Source organism: Convolutriloba macropyga, chromosome 8 (genome assembly GCF_964194025.1).
Source record: "Convolutriloba macropyga chromosome 8, txConMacr16.3, whole genome shotgun sequence".
Lineage (NCBI taxonomy): Eukaryota > Metazoa > Xenacoelomorpha > Acoela > Convolutidae > Convolutriloba > Convolutriloba macropyga.
Window position 1 is genome coordinate 4052194 of NC_134475.1, and position 19972 is coordinate 4072165.

Consider the following 19972-nt stretch of genomic DNA (forward strand, 5'->3'; position numbering starts at 1 on the left):
TTGATTTTTGACAAATATTTTAGCAATCAGATTTTGATGGTTCCATTTTTTCGTAGGACTGTTATCTGTCTTGAAACCTGGATGTTATGTTGGCCTCCCCCTTTTAAGTGCTCTCGGTTAAAGTTTGAAGCGATTATCGTAAACGTTTTTATTTTTTACTCAAAATATTTGCCTGACAGTTTTCTTCGATAACATTTTTTCCGAGATTTCACTTCTCGAATAATTTATTCACTTGAATTTTTAGAGTTATTTGAATTGCGCGTTCAGAAATTGAGTTTGTTGCTACAATAAAACCGATTGTAAGTGATGACAATACATAGCTTGTGTAGCGTAGTGGTGAATGTCACCGACACTCATTCGAGTTTGAACACCTTTTTGCACAGTAAAAGTTTTTGCACAGTAAAAAAAGCATCCGATTTTAGTCGATTTATGTTAAACATTCATTTTTCCTTTCTATTAGCCGCTTCAGCCGGCTATTATAGCGCTCTATTTTTCAATTCAAAGAACTTGAATTGTATGGGGGCGCTGTCTTTTGAAAATCTGCTCATACCTTTTATGATTTTTGAAGTCAATTTGGTGTAGTCATTTTGGTCACGCCGAAACAGGAAGTGGAGTTAAAAATTGATTGGTTTTGCGGCGAAATTGTTTTGCTCTAATTTTGAAGTACTGAGAAAACAGCGTTTGAACAAAAATTCGCTTTCTCACTTTCTTGCTTTTTTTGTTCACATGCGGCAATTTCGCTTTTTGGATCTGATTTTTTTCTAAGTGTTTTTCCCAATCCATTCATAGTTCATTCTAGGCCTAGTTTTTTTGTTTGAACCAACTTCTTGTTCTCGCTATTGATTTTTTCACCCGTGGCATTTGGACATTGATTTTGTTTTAAATTTTTTTTGGTTTGATTTTTTATGATTTTTTAGAAATGGTTTTCCCAATTCACTCATAGTCCGTTCTAGGTCTAGTTTTTTTGCTTACTCATTAAAAATTCTTTGAATTTTGCTTCAGGACTTGTCCTGCAATGGTTTTTGTTTTTTTCGTCGAATCATAATTCTTCGCTTTACCTTAGTTCACTGCTTGTTCAACATTTTGCATTAAATCTTTTTGACTTCTCAAGGTTAGTTTCACTCTTCTCTCTGATAAAGGTGTTTTTAGACAGCAGTTGCTCAACAGAGTGGTCTGAAATGAACAGAGTCAGTATCAATAAACGAAATCAGAAGTAGAAACAGGATAAACCCATAAAGCCCAATTTTAGATGCCCGTAACTCGAACTCTGGTCTTAGTTACCATTTGTAATGCTTATTGGTATTGATACTAGCCCCTGTGTGGTCTCACTACGAAAAAGGAGGTGCATGTTCAGCTCCAAAATGATATCAAAATAGTTCGCACTATAAAATTATTTGTACAAAAATTATTTTTCACTTGTTTTCTCTTTTAATCGCAATCTTGGTTATGGGAATCAACGACGGCTATTTTCCGGCAATCTGCCGGGTAGTTTGATTTCATTGAAGAGCACCATGGAGCTGATCTCCACCAATCATTAGTTCTTTGTTTTTGCTAGTTACAAATTCCGCTGGGAAAACGGTGACGTTTAATTGAAGAAATTAACTTATTAGAGACTTAAATTAACTATGTGAGACTTAAATTAACTATGTTCTTGCATCTAAGTAAAGTACAAATTTCAATTTGTCTTTCCTTAAATCAAACACAGGTCAATGATAAAAAGTTTGCAGTAGTCACCAAGCCTAGTCATTCGATAAGTAAGACACTTAAGTTGTTTGTTTTACCGGAATAACTTCCAAAAAATGAGAGAAATTATCTTGTATTGCCGCATTCTACAATTTCAATCAAAATTTGACCGTGTCTTCTAGCGGACAAAATAGAATTATGAAAAATTATCATACGAGTTAGGAAAAAGGGACTGGTTGTCCGAGATTATCTCGTCGTGTGTCTCAGTTTTTTTCCAAAATCAATTGTCTTCACTCGGCAGTATGCTCAATCAAAATTGTTTCACATTATTTTCAATTACAACTATAATGCTCTCCTTTTGTATGTTGAACATGTAGTCCACCACGTATAACTATGTAGAAACAACGTGCCAAAGTACCTTTTGAGAGACCTGTATTATCATTAGATAGATTGCTTGATATAAAATAACATATTGGCACAGTGTTTTTATACCAATTTTAGTTCTTTCTGTATTGTTCGTTTTTATACCTTGACTGATATATCATGATTTGATATACATCTTAAACACAAATTTAATCGATCGATTGTCGTTGATTCAGCAATCATCCAAACAGAACACAACAAGACCATGCAGCCCAGTGAAGAGCCCTGCGAAGTCGTTTAACGAAACCCTTCGTGGCCTCTCATCGCCCGGAGTTGTGACCTCTAGCGGTAGAAAGAAGAAAACTTTTCAAATTGAGGATTCAAATGAAGGTGTTCCTGGATGCAGTGGTGATGAGTGGGGAGAGGGAAGCAATGATGTTTGTAAGAGGGATAGATTTGGGGTCACAGGAAGTGACGATGAGAAACGCTGTGCTGATGAGGAAGGAATGTCGGACAGTTCGACGTCTGGAGATGACGGAGACCCAATGGGTATCCTGGACCAGTTAGTGCGCTTTTCTTTGTTGTAGCTGTAAGAGCGTTGCCATATTTGGGATGTCTTGGTTTTTTTACCTCTACAGGTTTATTAATAGCCGCACAGCGATAGCTGGGGCTATTATTGGCCTTATCTTGGTTTTTTTACGACTCGAAGAGGAGTATTGGTTTTCTTAAGGTTTTTTTTTCACCGGAAGTACTATTCGTTCAGTCAATGTTTTGACCTAAAAGCGAAAGTGAGTAAAATTGCCGTGTGAACTAATTTTTTTCTGAGCGCGAAGTTTTTTATCATGCGCTGCGTTTAGTGAATGACTTTTTGACTTTGAAAAGTAGTTTTTGACTGAATGGCACATATAGATAACCGTTTTTCGTTCAAGCGGCTTATTTTTTGTTTGCTTGTAATTTGGTTTTTTGTAGAAATAATTTTTGATTGCTCTTGAACGAAGTTCATAGCAATTATTGTAAACGTATGTGTCTTTGTTTATGCAAATTTTTCACTTGACAATTTTGCGCTTTTCTTCTAGAACATTCTTTAACTTCTCAAGTGATTTTTTTACGCTTTCGTTCATCATTTTTGAGTGATCTCTAGTCTTGCGAAGTAAAGCTTGTTGCTAATATAAAATGGGTTGCAGCATAGCCGAATTAAGTGACTCGGTAGCGCAGTGGGTAGTACGGGTGGGCATGGATCGGGAGGTCATAGGTTCGAATCTCGGTGGGGTCAAGGTTATTTGCACCCATAATGAAAAACTGAAAGACTAAAGACCATGATTTAAATTGCCTCGCCGCTCGTTCCAGAGCATTTCTTCCGACATTTGTCGGTTTCTGTCGAATGCTGAACAATGAAATGTATTCGTTTTTCTTCATTTTTTAAATTTGATTTTTAACTTTCGAAAATCAAGACTGTTTTTGTTACTGTGTTCCTTACATTGTGTCCATATTCTTTAAATTCTAGTTTGTATCAATCGGGCTTTGTCCTGGTACTTACATTTATATTCGATATGTTGATTTTTACAGTTAAAAAATTGATTGATTTCAGCTTTTTCCTAGATTTTCGTCATTTCTTTTGCTTGCAATTGATTTCATTCATCATAATTTAGTCCTGAGAGCCCCTATAAAACCTATCCCAAAATTTCTACTTATTACTATTTTTTGCCTTTTTATTCAGGCCTTGGTTTTGTTTTTAAACAATTTTTTGCATTTGACTGTTAATAGCCGCACAGCGATAGCTGGGGCTATTATTGGCCTTCTCTTGGTTTTTTTTCGTCGTGATTTTTGTTGCGACCTTATGACGTCATAACCACTTCAAATATGCTTTTTGTTCATTCGTTCATGCAATTTCATTTGAAGTGCGTGCGTGACGTCATTTTTCGCTCTTAGTGCAGCAAGTTTTTTTGGTTCGTTCGCGTGATTGAATTTTTGGTCACACTTGGCTTACCTCACTCTCAAAAATGACTTCCTCACTTTGAAATTGACTTTTATTTTTTTTAATTCAAAGGTCAAGTTGATCTTTGTCACTAAATGAAGGTTATTTGAGAGCAGCTAATAGAGGCAGCAAAAACTTGTACAGATTTTTTAATCAAAATTTAACATATCAGCCTTCAATGAAACTTATCAGCCTTTTTTTGGTCTGTCTTTTTTACTGTTTTTTTAAGACTGCAGATCTACGAAGCTATTGCGGCTATTTTCTGGCAATCTGTCAGCTATGTTTATTCTGTTGCTTGTCTTTTCTATGATTATTTCATTTTTTGATTTAATAGGAATTCATGTTGTCTGGAATATATACATCAAGGAAGAAGTATGTGTTGTTTTTGTCCTAATTGAGGTGATAAGAAATCTAATTGTAGTGTTTTTCTGATTCTTAAAATTGAGCATTCTTTTTTGGAAAAATTGAACTTAGTTTCTAAGATTATTAACTGCTGTTTGCTTTCGCAACCTTTGAGATTAGAATCATGAATTATTTGAGTGCAATTGATAGCCCTGTCAGCCTTTTCTGTCTATCAGTATTTGGGCCATCCTAATCATTTTGGACTATTTTAACCGTACCAAACGTTTTCGATAATATAAAATTTTGCTGCCTTTTGTTTCTCTTGGTGATAGTGGTGTAAATTTGACCAATTTTTAGATCAGACATGGGAAGGTAATGAGTTAATGTTTAATACAAAAGGTGATGGCTTCAGCTGCAATAACGGTTTTGTGAAGTTTTGATGCTTCGAGTTGCTTCCAGAATTCTTCCGTCTGTTTTTTATTTCGTCGCGATTTTTGTTACGACCATGTGACGTCACAACTTCAAATCCGCTTTTTGTTCATTCGTTCATGCAAGTTCAACTGAAGTGCGTGCGTGACGTCATTTTTCGCTATTAGTGGAGCGAGTTGTTTTTTGTTCATTTGCGTGATTAATTTTTTGGTCTTACTTGACTTACCTCACTCACAAAAATGTTTTCCTCACTTCGAAATTGACTTTTATTTACTTTAATTCAAAGAGATATGGTCAAATGGGTGTGTGTCACTCTAAATGAAGATTAATAGAGAGCAGCTTATAGAGGCAGCAGAAACCTATACAGACTTTCAATCAAAATATAACATATCAGACTTAAATGAAAAGACGATTTTTTTGTTCTGTCTTTTTCACTGTTTTTTTGAGACTGCAGATCTACGAAGCTATTGCGGCTATTTTTTGGCATTGTGCCCGCTATGTACTACAGGTTTTTACTCGAATAGGAGTTTCAACGGTCTGTGTTTTTATTTTGTTAGCTGCGAATCTTATTTCTTAAAGTTAGATGAAATGCGCATATCAGAAATGTCGATGTGGTCAATGACTCCAATAAATAAGACTCATACTAAATTCTGATTTGTTTTCGATCGTACTGTTCTTCAGGTGTTGGATTTAAAAAAACTTTTTCCAAGAAACAGTCCCATGGCTTGAACTTTTTAATAATTTGGGATTTCATGTTTAAAGGGAGGGCATATGTGTTCGATCAAAAGCAATGATGGATGATCTCTTGAGTGTGGTTTTTAATAGCCGCTGTCAGCCTCTCAACGGTTTTTATTTTCAGAGAATTTGAATTGTATTGGGGCTCTGTCTTTTTAAATTTCAACGAACTTAAATTGTATTGGCGCGCTGTCTTTTTGAGATCTGTTCACACATTTTATGATTTCTGAAACCAAATTGGAATAGTGATTTTGGTCACGACGAAACAGGAAGTGGAGCGAAAAATCTAGTGGTTTTGCGGCGTGAATTTTTTTGCTCTTATTCTAAAGTAGAGTGAGAAAACGGTGTTTGAACAAGAGTTCGCCTTCTCGCAAGTGGTTTTTTTGTTCACATGCGGCATTTTGACATCGATTTTCTGTTTTTTTTTCTGATTTTTTAGAAGTGTTTTTCCCTATTCACTCATAGTCCCTTCTACGTCTAGTTTTTTATTTAATCAATGAAAATTATTTGAATTTTACGTCAGGACTTGTCCTGCTATGTTTTTTTGAATTCGCTTTACATTTTGATTACGCTTTTCGTTTTACTATAGTCACGATTTTCACGATTGACTTCTGACTTACTTCAATCACTGTTTCAACTGAATATGTTTTAAATTGTTTTACGCATTGAATTACGTATTGTTGTGAATACTGTCGAAGTCAAAACATCAAAATAAAAAGAGACGGGATGAACCAATGAAGCCCGGTCATTGAGAATTAGGTTACCAAAGTTCATTAGAGTGTTTACTAGCTGACATTTGTATTTAGTTGATTAGCTTTCAGTTAAGAAGCTGATTTAAGGATCGTTTTAGAGCGCAACTGAAACTGAACGCCAAATTAAAACACTTGACACTGAAAAAAAAGAGAAAATTCGGTTTATTTTCTTTTTTTTTCTGTTTCAATTCTGATGTGTATCAAGCGCGTCAACGGCGGCTTTTTTGCGGCAATCTGCAGGCCATGTTAAGATTTTTTTTTCAGTAATATATATCTGTCAGTCTGTCTCATTTGCTTTTGTTATTTTGCCGGTTATCTATTTGTAAATTATTTTTAATTTTCTATTCAAAAATAGTGTGATGCTCACGTGAATCCAAAATAGTAATTTAAGTTTTCGATGTCTTGAAATTCACCTGGAAAAACTTCCTTCCTGTTTTATACTCTTTTTTTAATTTCCGCAAAGCAATAGCTGGGGTTATATCTGTCCTCTTGGGTTTATACAGTTCAAAAAATTTGAATGTTATTGCTCAAATTGAATTGATGATTTTGTCACGCCGAAACAGGTAATAGAACGAAAAAGCAAGCAGTTTTGTGGCGTGAAGTGTTTTCACTGTAATTTTAAATTAGAATGAGAAAACGGTGATCAAACAAAAATTCACTTTCTTGCTTATAGTTTTTTTGGTTCGGAAGCGGCTATTTGGCTTTGATTTTTACTGTTTTTTACCGATTTTTTGAAAAAAAATGTGATCAGATTTTTTAATGGTTTTCCCAATCCATTCATAGTCCATTCTCTGTCTGTTTTTATTGTTCAGCCAATGGAAATTCCTTTTTATTGATCTTGAACGAAGTGCATAGCAATTATTGTACACGTTTGGGACTTTTTATGCAAATTTTTTGCTTGACTATTTTTGCGCTTTTCTAGAAGATTTATGACTTCTCAAGTCACTTCACTCTTTGACGCTTTCCTTCATTTTTGATGAATCTCTAATGTTCCTACTCCGTTGTAAAGCTTGTTGCTAAACTAAGAACTATTGCAGCATAGCAACAAGCAGGCACTGATAGCCGAGTGAGCAGTGCTTCTGGTAATGGATCGGCTATGTCCATGGTTCGAATTTCGGTGTGCTCAACTGTTATGCACCCATAAAGAAAAATTGATCTAGGGTACAGCCCCTGAATTAAATTGCCTAGCCTGTCGTTCAAGAGCAATTCTTCCGACATTAGCCGGTTTATGTCAATTGTTTTAGGACTTGTACTGCTGTTTTTTATTTCTTCAAGGTCTTGGGTACTTAACATTATAGCCCCTCAGCTTAGTGATCAGATAGCCTTTGGCCGCCAATCATTATACCGGCGTAATTATATCATAATGGGGGGCTATAATTTCATGGCGGGCTAGAATGAGAATGACCCAAGATTTTTTTGTCACGAACATCTGACGTCACAATTACTTCTGATTTGCTTTGGGTCGTTCATTGATGCAATTTGAAATATATTTGCGTGGGTGACGTTATTTTTACTCTTGATGAAGAAAGGTTTTTGTTGATTCGCGTGATTGAATTGTTTGTCACACGTGACTTACCTCGTTCTCGAAATAACTTTTTCACTCTGAAATTGACTTTTTTTAACTTTAATTCGAAGAGATAAGGCCACGTGAGTGTGTCACTCTAATTGAATGTTATTTGAGAACAGTTAAAGGAAGCAGCAATAAGTTAAACAGATTCTTTATCAAAATTTAACATCTCAGCAATTTATAAAATAAGTTTCTTTTTAGGAGTTTATGAGCCCAAAATGTTGCAATTTTTTGTGTTTCTTCGCAATTTTTCGAGTTTTTTGTTGGACTAGTCTAAAATTGAGGCTGGTTGAATTTGATAATGATATCTTGCAAGACATAAGTTAAGTTTTTTAATGACCTTTTTAGGAGATGTTTTGTTAATCCAAACAAAAACGCAAATTGATACTAATTTTCATAATATGTTAAACCATAGTTTTTAGCGGTACTGGAATGGTTTTCATCCTTTGAACATCAGGAATTTTCAATTGAAAGTTTTTGAAGAACCATGGGCCAAAAAACCTCCCGAGGTGTTTGATAATAACTTACACATAACTTTTTATCGTGAAGTAATTTTCAATTTTTTATCACAAAATTTAGCAATTTTTTTCATAAAACATGCAGTTTTTTTGAAATTTTTTGTCATTTTGTTTTCTCCAGCCTCGTAGCTAAGGAATCTTCTCTAGGGTTTGATAATAGGTTACAGCATAGTTTCTAGAAGTAATGGTGTGTTTTTTAAGATTTTAATATTAAGATTTCAATATTTTTTCAAGTTTTTTTTTAATATTTGAATTTTTTTCGGGCACCAGGGGACCACGAGCTCCTCCAAAATTTAATAATAAGCTGCTAAAAATGAAACCAGAGACTAAAAATGGTACTAAACATCTTTTTCAGTACGGAAGAGTTCATTCAGATTGCTTCTTCTGGCTCTGTTCATGTCGAAGTCAGGGTCATCTGAGCCGTACATACCTTCGTAACTTGCCTCACTGCTCTCCCTCGACGACGCATGGTCAAATGCAATTTTTTTCATAAAACTTGCAGTTTTTTGAATTTTGTCATTTTTAGTTTTCTCTAGCCTCATAGCCAAGGAATCGTCTCTAGTATTTGATAATAGGTGACGGCATAATTTCTAGATGTATGGAGTGTTTTTTTTAAGATTTTAATATTACCGAGTTTTTAAAAAAATATTTGCATTTTTTTCAGGTTTTTTTTTAATATTTGAATTTTTTTGGGCACCAGGGGACCAGGACCTCCTCCAAAATTTAATCATAAGCTGCTAAAAATGAAACCAGAGACTAAAAATAGTACTAAACATCTTTTTCAGTGCGAAATCTGAAACTTTTTTTAAATTTTGCACTGTTCTGTTTTCTATATGGTTTAATTAACTAACCAGGCTGGAAAACTAGAAGTTGCCGGGTTGAATCTTGTCATGGAGAGTTTTCCTAGCTCTTGCTTTCTCTCTCTCTCTCACTGTTGGTTGCGGTTTCTTTTCTTGTTTACATTTTATCTCTCTCACACTATCTCTCTCTCTCTCAACTCTTTTGTTGATGCCTCACTTCAGCTGCTGTTATGTGACGTGATGTCATCATCATTTACCCTCATTAACGCTGAATTATAATTGAACTGTTTTATCATAAATGACTGAACTAGCACTTTTAGGAAATCATTGTTAATTGCTCTAAAACGAAGTTTGTGGCAATTATATTAGCCCTTTTGGTCTTTTTTATGCGATTTTTCATCCGATCCATTTAACTTTTTGTTCTCAGAAACGAGATGAAGAGGTAGTGCCCTCTTTAACATGGGGCTTTAAGTTCTCCGAGAGCCTTTCAGGTCACTAGTCTCCAAGTATGCGATTCACAGAAGCTGTTTTGGAGACTTATACTTATGGTATGAAGGGCGGTTTTTATAAATTGATCCCACACCCCCACCCCCTCACCCAATCCCCACCCATCAGCCCCCAATTCCCACCCCTGCACATCGTTCAGGCCGTAAGGGCCCCCTGAAGCCGAAGATCTCCCTCCCACCGTCCCCCCATCCCACTGTTGCACCAACCACCCCCCCCCCCCGGCTGAGCTCACCTCACGCCCCTTAAAATAAGCTAAAGCTAGCCCCACTAAACCGTGGCTGGATATTGACAAAGCCAACCGCTCGTCGGTTGTTTGAGAGCAATTCGCCCGACGTTAGTCGGTTATGACTACTGCTTGTGTTTCATTCGTTGCATTATTGAATGCGGCTCTTCATTATTTTGTGTCAAAGGTTTCAATCCATACTGCACTAATTTTCAAGTAACTGAATTTGGAACTTTTTAGCGCATTTGACCATGCGTCGTCGAGTGAGAGCAGTGAGGCAAGTTACGAAGGTATGTACGGCTCAGATGACCCTGACTTCGACATGAACAGAGCCAGAAGAAGCAATCTGGATGAACTCATGCCAGTTTCTTATTCCTCGGGTGCTAGAAAAAAGCTTTTGATGTCTTCCAAAAAGCAGACTGAAGGATCTACAACCTCGAGTCCCAAGTTAGTAGTATTAAGTATTATCGGAATTAATTTTGCTGTTTAATCTTGATGTATCTTTACAAAATTACTTCAGTTGCTGGAAAAGTGTGTTTATTGGTAATCAACATTGCCGATATTTCCTAATTAGACCTTAAAGGTGGTGAATTTTGATATGATTTAATTGTCAAAGCAATATTAACGCTATGAAGTTTGAGTTCGTTTGGACCGCTCCGTTATCTAGTTTTTCTCAAAACACGGCTTTTCAGCTAGCCGAATTATGGAGAAGAGGTCAAGAAAGCCGAAAAATTCTGGAGAACGCAATATTATATATTGTGCTTGGCGGGCCAGTGGTCCTTATGGTCCTATAATTTTAATACAATCTAATAATTCTTTGTGCCGTTTTTTTTGAATTACAGGCCGCTGAGTTTAGCGTTGATATGATCAGACCAGTGCTATTTGCGATTTCAAATCTATTTGCATTAATGTGCTATATTACAAATTATAATTTGAAGCATTGGGTCTTAAAGGACACGGAGGCTGATTTGGAACAATTATGGTTCATATGGTTTTTAGGAAGCGTAAACGACCGAGGTTGAAGCATGACGTTATGCTGAAGAGTGCTAGAGGGGTGAAGAGGAGGAGAAGACAGCAGCAGAAGAGACCGAGGAGTCTGAGCGACTCTGAGAATCGGAGGAAGAGGATCAAGTACAGGGAAACATCCACACATAGTAAAAGTGTAAGTAAGCCAAGAGATACTATACGGCACTAAGATATACTATGATAACTCTCTCAATAGTGATATCTCAACGATAAGTTTTTAAAAAAGACATCTGAAATTTATTTTGAAGCACATCTATATCTTCTATATATTAATCGCGTGAGCACATAAGGCGGCATGTTTTAGAGGCATCACTGAGCAGCATGTTTTAGCAGTACTACCGAAGAGCACGGTTAAGTGGTCGCTTAAATGGGGTTAATGACCGACAAAAGGTGCTTTAAGGTCATTGACCGATTAATGTTTCTAAAAGGTCATTGACCGAAAAATGTTACAAAAAGTTCATTGACCGGAAAGTGTTGCCAAAAGGTCATTGACCCAAAATGTTGCTAAGAGGTCGTGTCATCTAACGAAAAATGCTTCGCTAAAAAGCCAGTTGCCGAAATCTCTTTGTAAAAGAAAACGACAATAATCGGTGTTCCAATAAACAAAAACAATAGTGTAGAAAAAATCATTGGCGGATTAGTTGTTCAGAAAAGGGTCTGTGACAAAAAAACTTCTTCAGAAAACGGTCAGTGACCGAAACTCTTTTGATACTGAAATAATAAATAATCGAAGTTGTGTCAAGACGAAGAGGGTTTATGACCGAAAAAACATTGTTTTCTGTAATTCTTTGTCAAAAAATGTTGATGAAAAAGGTTGTCTTAAAAATTTGTTCAGGAAATGTCTAACCAGGCTGAAAGTCTAACCAGGCTAAAAGGAACTAACCAGGCTGGAAAACTAGAAGTTGCCGGGTTGAATCTTGTCATGGAGAGTTTTCCTAGCTCTCGCTTTCTCTCTCTCTCACTGTTGGTTGCGGTTTCTTTTCTTTTTTACATTTTATCTCCCTCACACTATCTCTCTCTCTCAACTCTTTTGTTGATGCCTCACTTCAGCCGCTGTTATGTGACGTGATGTCATCATCATTTACCCTCATTAACGCTGAATTATAATTGAACTGTTTTATCATAAATGACTGAACTAGCACTTTTAGGAAATCATTGTTAATTGCTCTAAAACGAAATTTGTGGCAATTATATTAGCCCTTTTGGTCTTTTTTATGCGATTTTTCATCCGATCCATTTAACTTTTTGTTTAACTTACTGTTTTTTACCGATTTTTTGAAAAAAAATGTGATCAGATTTTTTAATGGTTTTCCCAATCCATTCATAGTCCATTCTCTGTCTGTTTTTATTGTTCAGCCAATGGAAATTCCTTTTTATTGATCTTGAACGAAGTGCATAGCAATTATTGTACACGTTTGGGACTTTTTATGCAAATTTTTTGCTTGACTATTTTTGCGCTTTTCTAGAAGATTTATGACTTCTCAAGTCACTTCACTCTTTGACGCTTTCCTTCATTTTTGATGAATCTCTAATGTTCCTACTCCGTTGTAAAGCTTGTTGCTAAACTAAGAACTATTGCAGCATAGCAACAAGCAGGCACTGATAGCCGAGTGAGCAGTGCTTCTGGTAATGGATCGGCTATGTCCATGGTTCGAATTTCGGTGTGCTCAACTGTTATGCACCCATAAAGAAAAATTGATCTAGGGTACAGCCCCTGAATTAAATTGCCTAGCCTGTCGTTCAAGAGCAATTCTTCCGACATTAGCCGGTTTATGTCAATTGTTTTAGGACTTGTACTGCTGTTTTTTATTTCTTCAAGGTCTTGGGTACTTAACATTATAGCCCCTCAGCTTAGTGATCAGATAGCCTTTGGCCGCCAATCATTATACCGGCGTAATTATATCATAATGGGGGGCTATAATTTCATGGCGGGCTAGAATGAGAATGACCCAAGATTTTTTTGTCACGAACATCTGACGTCACAATTACTTCTGATTTGCTTTGGGTCGTTCATTGATGCAATTTGAAATATATTTGCGTGGGTGACGTTATTTTTACTCTTGATGAAGAAAGGTTTTTGTTGATTCGCGTGATTGAATTGTTTGTCACACGTGACTTACCTCGTTCTCGAAATAACTTTTTCACTCTGAAATTGACTTTTTTTAACTTTAATTCGAAGAGATAAGGCCACGTGAGTGTGTCACTCTAATTGAATGTTATTTGAGAACAGTTAAAGGAAGCAGCAATAAGTTAAACAGATTCTTTATCAAAATTTAACATCTCAGCAATTTATAAAATAAGTTTCTTTTTAGGAGTTTATGAGCCCAAAATGTTGCAATTTTTTGTGTTTCTTCGCAATTTTTCGAGTTTTTTGTTGGACTAGTCTAAAATTGAGGCTGGTTGAATTTGATAATGATATCTTGCAAGACATAAGTTAAGTTTTTTAATGACCTTTTTAGGAGATGTTTTGTTAATCCAAACAAAAACGCAAATTGATACTAATTTTCATAATATGTTAAACCATAGTTTTTAGCGGTACTGGAATGGTTTTCATCCTTTGAACATCAGGAATTTTCAATTGAAAGTTTTTGAAGAACCATGGGCCAAAAAACCTCCCGAGGTGTTTGATAATAACTTACACATAACTTTTTATCGTGAAGTAATTTTCAATTTTTTATCACAAAATTTAGCAATTTTTTTCATAAAACATGCAGTTTTTTTGAAATTTTTTGTCATTTTGTTTTCTCCAGCCTCGTAGCTAAGGAATCTTCTCTAGGGTTTGATAATAGGTTACAGCATAGTTTCTAGAAGTAATGGTGTGTTTTTTAAGATTTTAATATTAAGATTTCAATATTTTTTCAAGTTTTTTTTTAATATTTGAATTTTTTTCGGGCACCAGGGGACCACGAGCTCCTCCAAAATTTAATAATAAGCTGCTAAAAATGAAACCAGAGACTAAAAATGGTACTAAACATCTTTTTCAGTACGGAAGAGTTCATTCAGATTGCTTCTTCTGGCTCTGTTCATGTCGAAGTCAGGGTCATCTGAGCCGTACATACCTTCGTAACTTGCCTCACTGCTCTCCCTCGACGACGCATGGTCAAATGCAATTTTTTTCATAAAACTTGCAGTTTTTTGAATTTTGTCATTTTTAGTTTTCTCTAGCCTCATAGCCAAGGAATCGTCTCTAGTATTTGATAATAGGTGACGGCATAATTTCTAGATGTATGGAGTGTTTTTTTTAAGATTTTAATATTACCGAGTTTTTAAAAAAATATTTGCATTTTTTTCAGGTTTTTTTTTAATATTTGAATTTTTTTGGGCACCAGGGGACCAGGACCTCCTCCAAAATTTAATCATAAGCTGCTAAAAATGAAACCAGAGACTAAAAATAGTACTAAACATCTTTTTCAGTGCGAAATCTGAAACTTTTTTTAAATTTTGCACTGTTCTGTTTTCTATATGGTTTAATTAACTAACCAGGCTGGAAAACTAGAAGTTGCCGGGTTGAATCTTGTCATGGAGAGTTTTCCTAGCTCTTGCTTTCTCTCTCTCTCTCTCACTGTTGGTTGCGGTTTCTTTTCTTGTTTACATTTTATCTCTCTCACACTATCTCTCTCTCTCTCAACTCTTTTGTTGATGCCTCACTTCAGCTGCTGTTATGTGACGTGATGTCATCATCATTTACCCTCATTAACGCTGAATTATAATTGAACTGTTTTATCATAAATGACTGAACTAGCACTTTTAGGAAATCATTGTTAATTGCTCTAAAACGAAGTTTGTGGCAATTATATTAGCCCTTTTGGTCTTTTTTATGCGATTTTTCATCCGATCCATTTAACTTTTTGTTCTCAGAAACGAGATGAAGAGGTAGTGCCCTCTTTAACATGGGGCTTTAAGTTCTCCGAGAGCCTTTCAGGTCACTAGTCTCCAAGTATGCGATTCACAGAAGCTGTTTTGGAGACTTATACTTATGGTATGAAGGGCGGTTTTTATAAATTGATCCCACACCCCCACCCCCTCACCCAATCCCCACCCATCAGCCCCCAATTCCCACCCCTGCACATCGTTCAGGCCGTAAGGGCCCCCTGAAGCCGAAGATCTCCCTCCCACCGTCCCCCCATCCCACTGTTGCACCAACCACCCCCCCCCCCCCCCCCGGCTGAGCTCACCTCACGCCCCTTCAAATAAGCTAAAGCTAGCCCCACTAAACCGTGGCTGGATATTGACAAAGCCAACCGCTCGTCGGTTGTTTGAGAGCAATTCGCCCGACGTTAGTCGGTTATGACTACTGCTTGTGTTTCGTTCGTTGCATTATTGAATGCGGCTCTTCATTATTTTGTGTCAAAGGTTTCAATCCATACTGCACTAATTTTCAAGTAACTGAATTTGGAACTTTTTAGCGCATTTGACCATGCGTCGTCGAGTGAGAGCAGTGAGGCAAGTTACGAAGGTATGTACGGCTCAGATGACCCTGACTTCGACATGAACAGAGCCAGAAGAAGCAATCTGGATGAACTCATGCCAGTTTCTTATTCCTCGGGTGCTAGAAAAAAGCTTTTGATGTCTTCCAAAAAGCAGACTGAAGGATCTACAACCTCGAGTCCCAAGTTAGTAGTATTAAGTATTATCGGAATTAATTTTGCTGTTTAATCTTGATGTATCTTTACAAAATTACTTCAGTTGCTGGAAAAGTGTGTTTATTGGTAATCAACATTGCCGATATTTCCTAATTAGACCTTAAAGGTGGTGAATTTTGATATGATTTAATTGTCAAAGCAATATTAACGCTATGAAGTTTGAGTTCGTTTGGACCGCTCCGTTATCTAGTTTTTCTCAAAACACGGCTTTTCAGCTAGCCGAATTATGGAGAAGAGGTCAAGAAAGCCGAAAAATTCTGGAGAACGCAATATTATATATTGTGCTTGGCGGGCCAGTGGTCCTTATGGTCCTATAATTTTAATACAATCTAATAATTCTTTGTGCCGTTTTTTTTGAATTACAGGCCGCTGAGTTTAGCGTTGATATGATCAGACCAGTGCTATTTGCGATTTCAAATCTATTTGCATTAATGTGCTATATTACAAATTATAATTTGAAGCATTGGGTCTTAAAGGACACGGAGGCTGATTTGGAACAATTATGGTTCATATGGTTTTTAGGAAGCGTAAACGACCGAGGTTGAAGCATGACGTTATGCTGAAGAGTGCTAGAGGGGTGAAGAGGAGGAGAAGACAGCAGCAGAAGAGACCGAGGAGTCTGAGCGACTCTGAGAATCGGAGGAAGAGGATCAAGTACAGGGAAACATCCACACATAGTAAAAGTGTAAGTAAGCCAAGAGATACTATACGGCACTAAGATATACTATGATAACTCTCTCAATAATGATATTTCAACAAGTTTTTAAAAAAGACATCTGAAATTTATTCTGAGGCACATCTATATCTTCTATATATTAATCGCGTGAGCACATAAGGCGGCATGTTTTAGAGGCATCACTGAGCAGCATGTTTTAGCAGTACTACCGAAGAGCACGGTTAAGTGGTCGCTTAAATGGGGTTAATGACCGACAAAAGGTGCTTTAAGGTCATTGACCGATTAATGTTTCTAAAAGGTCATTGACCGAAAAATGTTACAAAAAGTTCATTGACCGGAAAATGTTGCCAAAAGGTCATTGACCCAAAATGTTGCTAAGAGGTCGTGTCATCTAACGAAAAATGCTTCGCTAAAAAGCCAGTTGCCGAAATCTCTTTGTAAAAGAAAACGACAATAATCGGTGTTCCAATAAACAAAAACAATAGTGTAGAAAAAATCATTGGCGGATTAGTTGTTCAGAAAAGGGTCTGTGACAAAAAAACTTCTTCAGAAAACGGTCAGTGACCGAAACTCTTTTGATACTGAAATAATAAATAATCGAAGTTGTGTCAAGACGAAGAGGGTTTATGACCGAAAAAACATTGTTTTCTGTAATTCTTTGTCAAAAAATGTTGATGAAAAAGGTTGTCTTAAAAATTTGTTCAGGAAATGTCTAACCAGGCTGAAAGTCTAACCAGGCTAAAAGGAACTAACCAGGCTGGAAAACTAGAAGTTGCCGGGTTGAATCTTGTCATGGAGAGTTTTCCTAGCTCTCGCTTTCTCTCTCTCTCACTGTTGGTTGCGGTTTCTTTTCTTTTTTACATTTTATCTCCCTCACACTATCTCTCTCTCTCAACTCTTTTGTTGATGCCTCACTTCAGCCGCTGTTATGTGACGTGATGTCATCATCATTTACCCTCATTAACGCTGAATTATAATTGAACTGTTTTATCATAAATGACTGAACTAGCACTTTTAGGAAATCATTGTTAATTGCTCTAAAACGAAATTTGTGGCAATTATATTAGCCCTTTTGGTCTTTTTTATGCGATTTTTCATCCGATCCATTTAACTTTTTGTTCTCAGAAACGAGATGAAGAGGTAGTGCCCTCTTTAACATGGGGCTTTAAGTTCTCTGAGAGCCTTTCAGGTCACTAGTCTCCAAGTATGCGATTCACAGAAGCTGTTTTGGAGACTTATACTTATGGTATGAAGGGCGGTTTTTAGAAATTGATCCCACACCCCCACCCCCTCACCCAATCCCCACCCATCAGCCCCCAATTCCCACCCCTGCACATCGTTCAGGCCGTAAGGGCCCCCTGAAGCCGAAGATCTCCCTCCCACCGTCCCCCCATCCCACTGTTGCACCAACCACCCCCCCCCCCCCCGGCTGAGCTCACCTCACGCCCCTTCAAATAAGCTAAAGCTAGCCCCACTAAACCGTGGCTGGATATTGACAAAGCCAACCGCTCGTCGGTTGTTTGAGAGCAATTCGCCCGACGTTAGTCGGTTATGACTACTGCTTGTGTTTCGTTCGTTGCATTATTGAATGCGGCTCTTCATTATTTTGTGTCAAAGGTTTCAATCCATACTGCACTAATTTTCAAGTAACTGAATTTGGAACTTTTTAGCGCATTTGACCATGCGTCGTCGAGTGAGAGCAGTGAGGCAAGTTACGAAGGTATGTACGGCTCAGATGACCCTGACTTCGACATGAACAGAGCCAGAAGAAGCAATCTGGATGAACTCATGCCAGTTTCTTATTCCTCGGGTGCTAGAAAAAAGCTTTTGATGTCTTCCAAAAAGCAGACTGAAGGATCTACAACCTCGAGTCCCAAGTTAGTAGTATTAAGTATTATCGGAATTAATTTTGCTGTTTAATCTTGATGTATCTTTACAAAATTACTTCAGTTGCTGGAAAAGTGTGTTTATTGGTAATCAACATTGCCGATATTTCCTAATTAGACCTTAAAGGTGGTGAATTTTGATATGATTTAATTGTCAAAGCAATATTAACGCTATGAAGTTTGAGTTCGTTTGGACCGCTCCGTTATCTAGTTTCTCTCAAAACACGGCTTTTCAGCTAGCCGAATTATGGAGAAGAGGTCAAGAAAGCCGAAAAATTCTGGAGAACGCAATATTATATATTGTGCTTGGCGGGCCAGTGGTCCTTATGGTCCTATAATTTTAATACACTCTAATAATTCTTTGTGCCGTTTTTTTGAATTACAGGCCGCTGAGTTTAGCGTTGATATGATCAGACCAGTGCTATTTGCGATTTCAAATCTATTTGCATTAATGTGCTATATTACAAATTATAATTTGAAGCATTGGGTCTTAAAGGACACGGAGGCTGATTTGGAACAATTATGGTTCATATGGTTTTTAGGAAGCGTAAACGACCGAGGTTGAAGCATGACGTTATGCTGAAGAGTGCTAGAGGGGTGAAGAGGAGGAGAAGACAGCAGCAGAAGAGACCGAGGAGTCTGAGCGACTCTGAGAATCGGAGGAAGAGGATCAAGTACAGGGAAACATCCACACATAGTAAAAGTGTAAGTAAGCCAAGAGATACTATACGGCACTAAGATATACTATGATAACTCTCTCAATAGTGATATCTCAACGATAAGTTTTTAAAAAAGACATCTGAAATTTATTTTGAAGCACATCTATATCTTCTATATATTAATCGCGTGAGCACATAAGGCGGCATGTTTTAGAGGCATCACTGAGCAGCATGTTTTAGCAGTACTACCGAAGAGCACGGTTAAGTGGTCGCTTAAATGGGGTTAATGACCGACAAAAGGTGCTTTAAGGTCATTGACCGATTAATGTTTCTAAAAGGTCATTGACCGAAAAATGTTACAAAAAGTTCATTGACCGGAAAGTGTTGCCAAAAGGTCATTGACCCAAAATGTTGCTAAGAGGTCGTGTCATCTAACGAAAAATGCTTCGCTAAAAAGCCAGTTGCCGAAATCTCTTTGTAAAAGAAAACGACAATAATCGGTGTTCCAATAAACAAAAACAATAGTGTAGAAAAAATCATTGGCGGATTAGTTGTTCAGAAAAGGGTCTGTGACAAAAAAACTTCTTCAGAAAACGGTCTGTGACCGAAACTCTTTTGATACTGAAATAATAAATAATCGAAGTTGTGTCAAGACGAAGAGGGTTTATGACCGAAAAAACATTGTTTTCTGTAATTCTTTGTCAAAAAATGTTGTTGATGAAAAAGGTTGTCTTAAAAATTTGTTCAGGAAAAGTCACTCACCAAAAATGTCAAGGATTATAAGCTGGATGATGGAAGTTTGGTTTGTCAAAGTTTCGCTGTACGAAGTTTTTTTAATACAGAAGAATTCAGCAAACAAAATTTGTGAAGTGTAAAACATCCAAAAGGTGCCGATGCAAAAACCAAACTTAGGTACCAAAAAATTATATGACAAAACTGAGGTCTTGAATTAAATACAATTTTTTAGCGCTCAGTAGAGAACATTTTTTGATTAAGGGCTGTTACTAATAAGTTTTTGCATACAAAACTTGATAGGTATATAATTTTCCGTCATTGTTTTTTTTCGAGGAATGTTTTGTTAATATTGTTTATTTTGTCCAACTCAGTTTTGTGTTTGATGACTTCTTAAAAGCATTGGCAAAGGCTTGCCAACGATTCCTTTTTATCAGCACATTCCTCGTATTAGGC

At 36.8% G+C, this 19972-nt stretch overlaps 1 protein-coding gene across 1 annotated transcript in view; it reads left to right on the plus strand.

Moving 5' to 3' along the window:
- The window catches only part of LOC142344398 (PH-interacting protein-like), a 105413-nt gene that overhangs the window by 48018 nt on the left and 37423 nt on the right, over positions 1 to 19972 (plus strand). The window contains exons 18-20 of the mRNA XM_075396010.1: positions 2283 to 2608; positions 10135 to 10341; positions 10894 to 11056. Of these exons, the coding sequence (XP_075252125.1) occupies positions 2283 to 2608; positions 10135 to 10341; positions 10894 to 11056 (696 nt within the window). The remainder of the gene's footprint in view (positions 1 to 2282; positions 2609 to 10134; positions 10342 to 10893; positions 11057 to 19972) is intronic.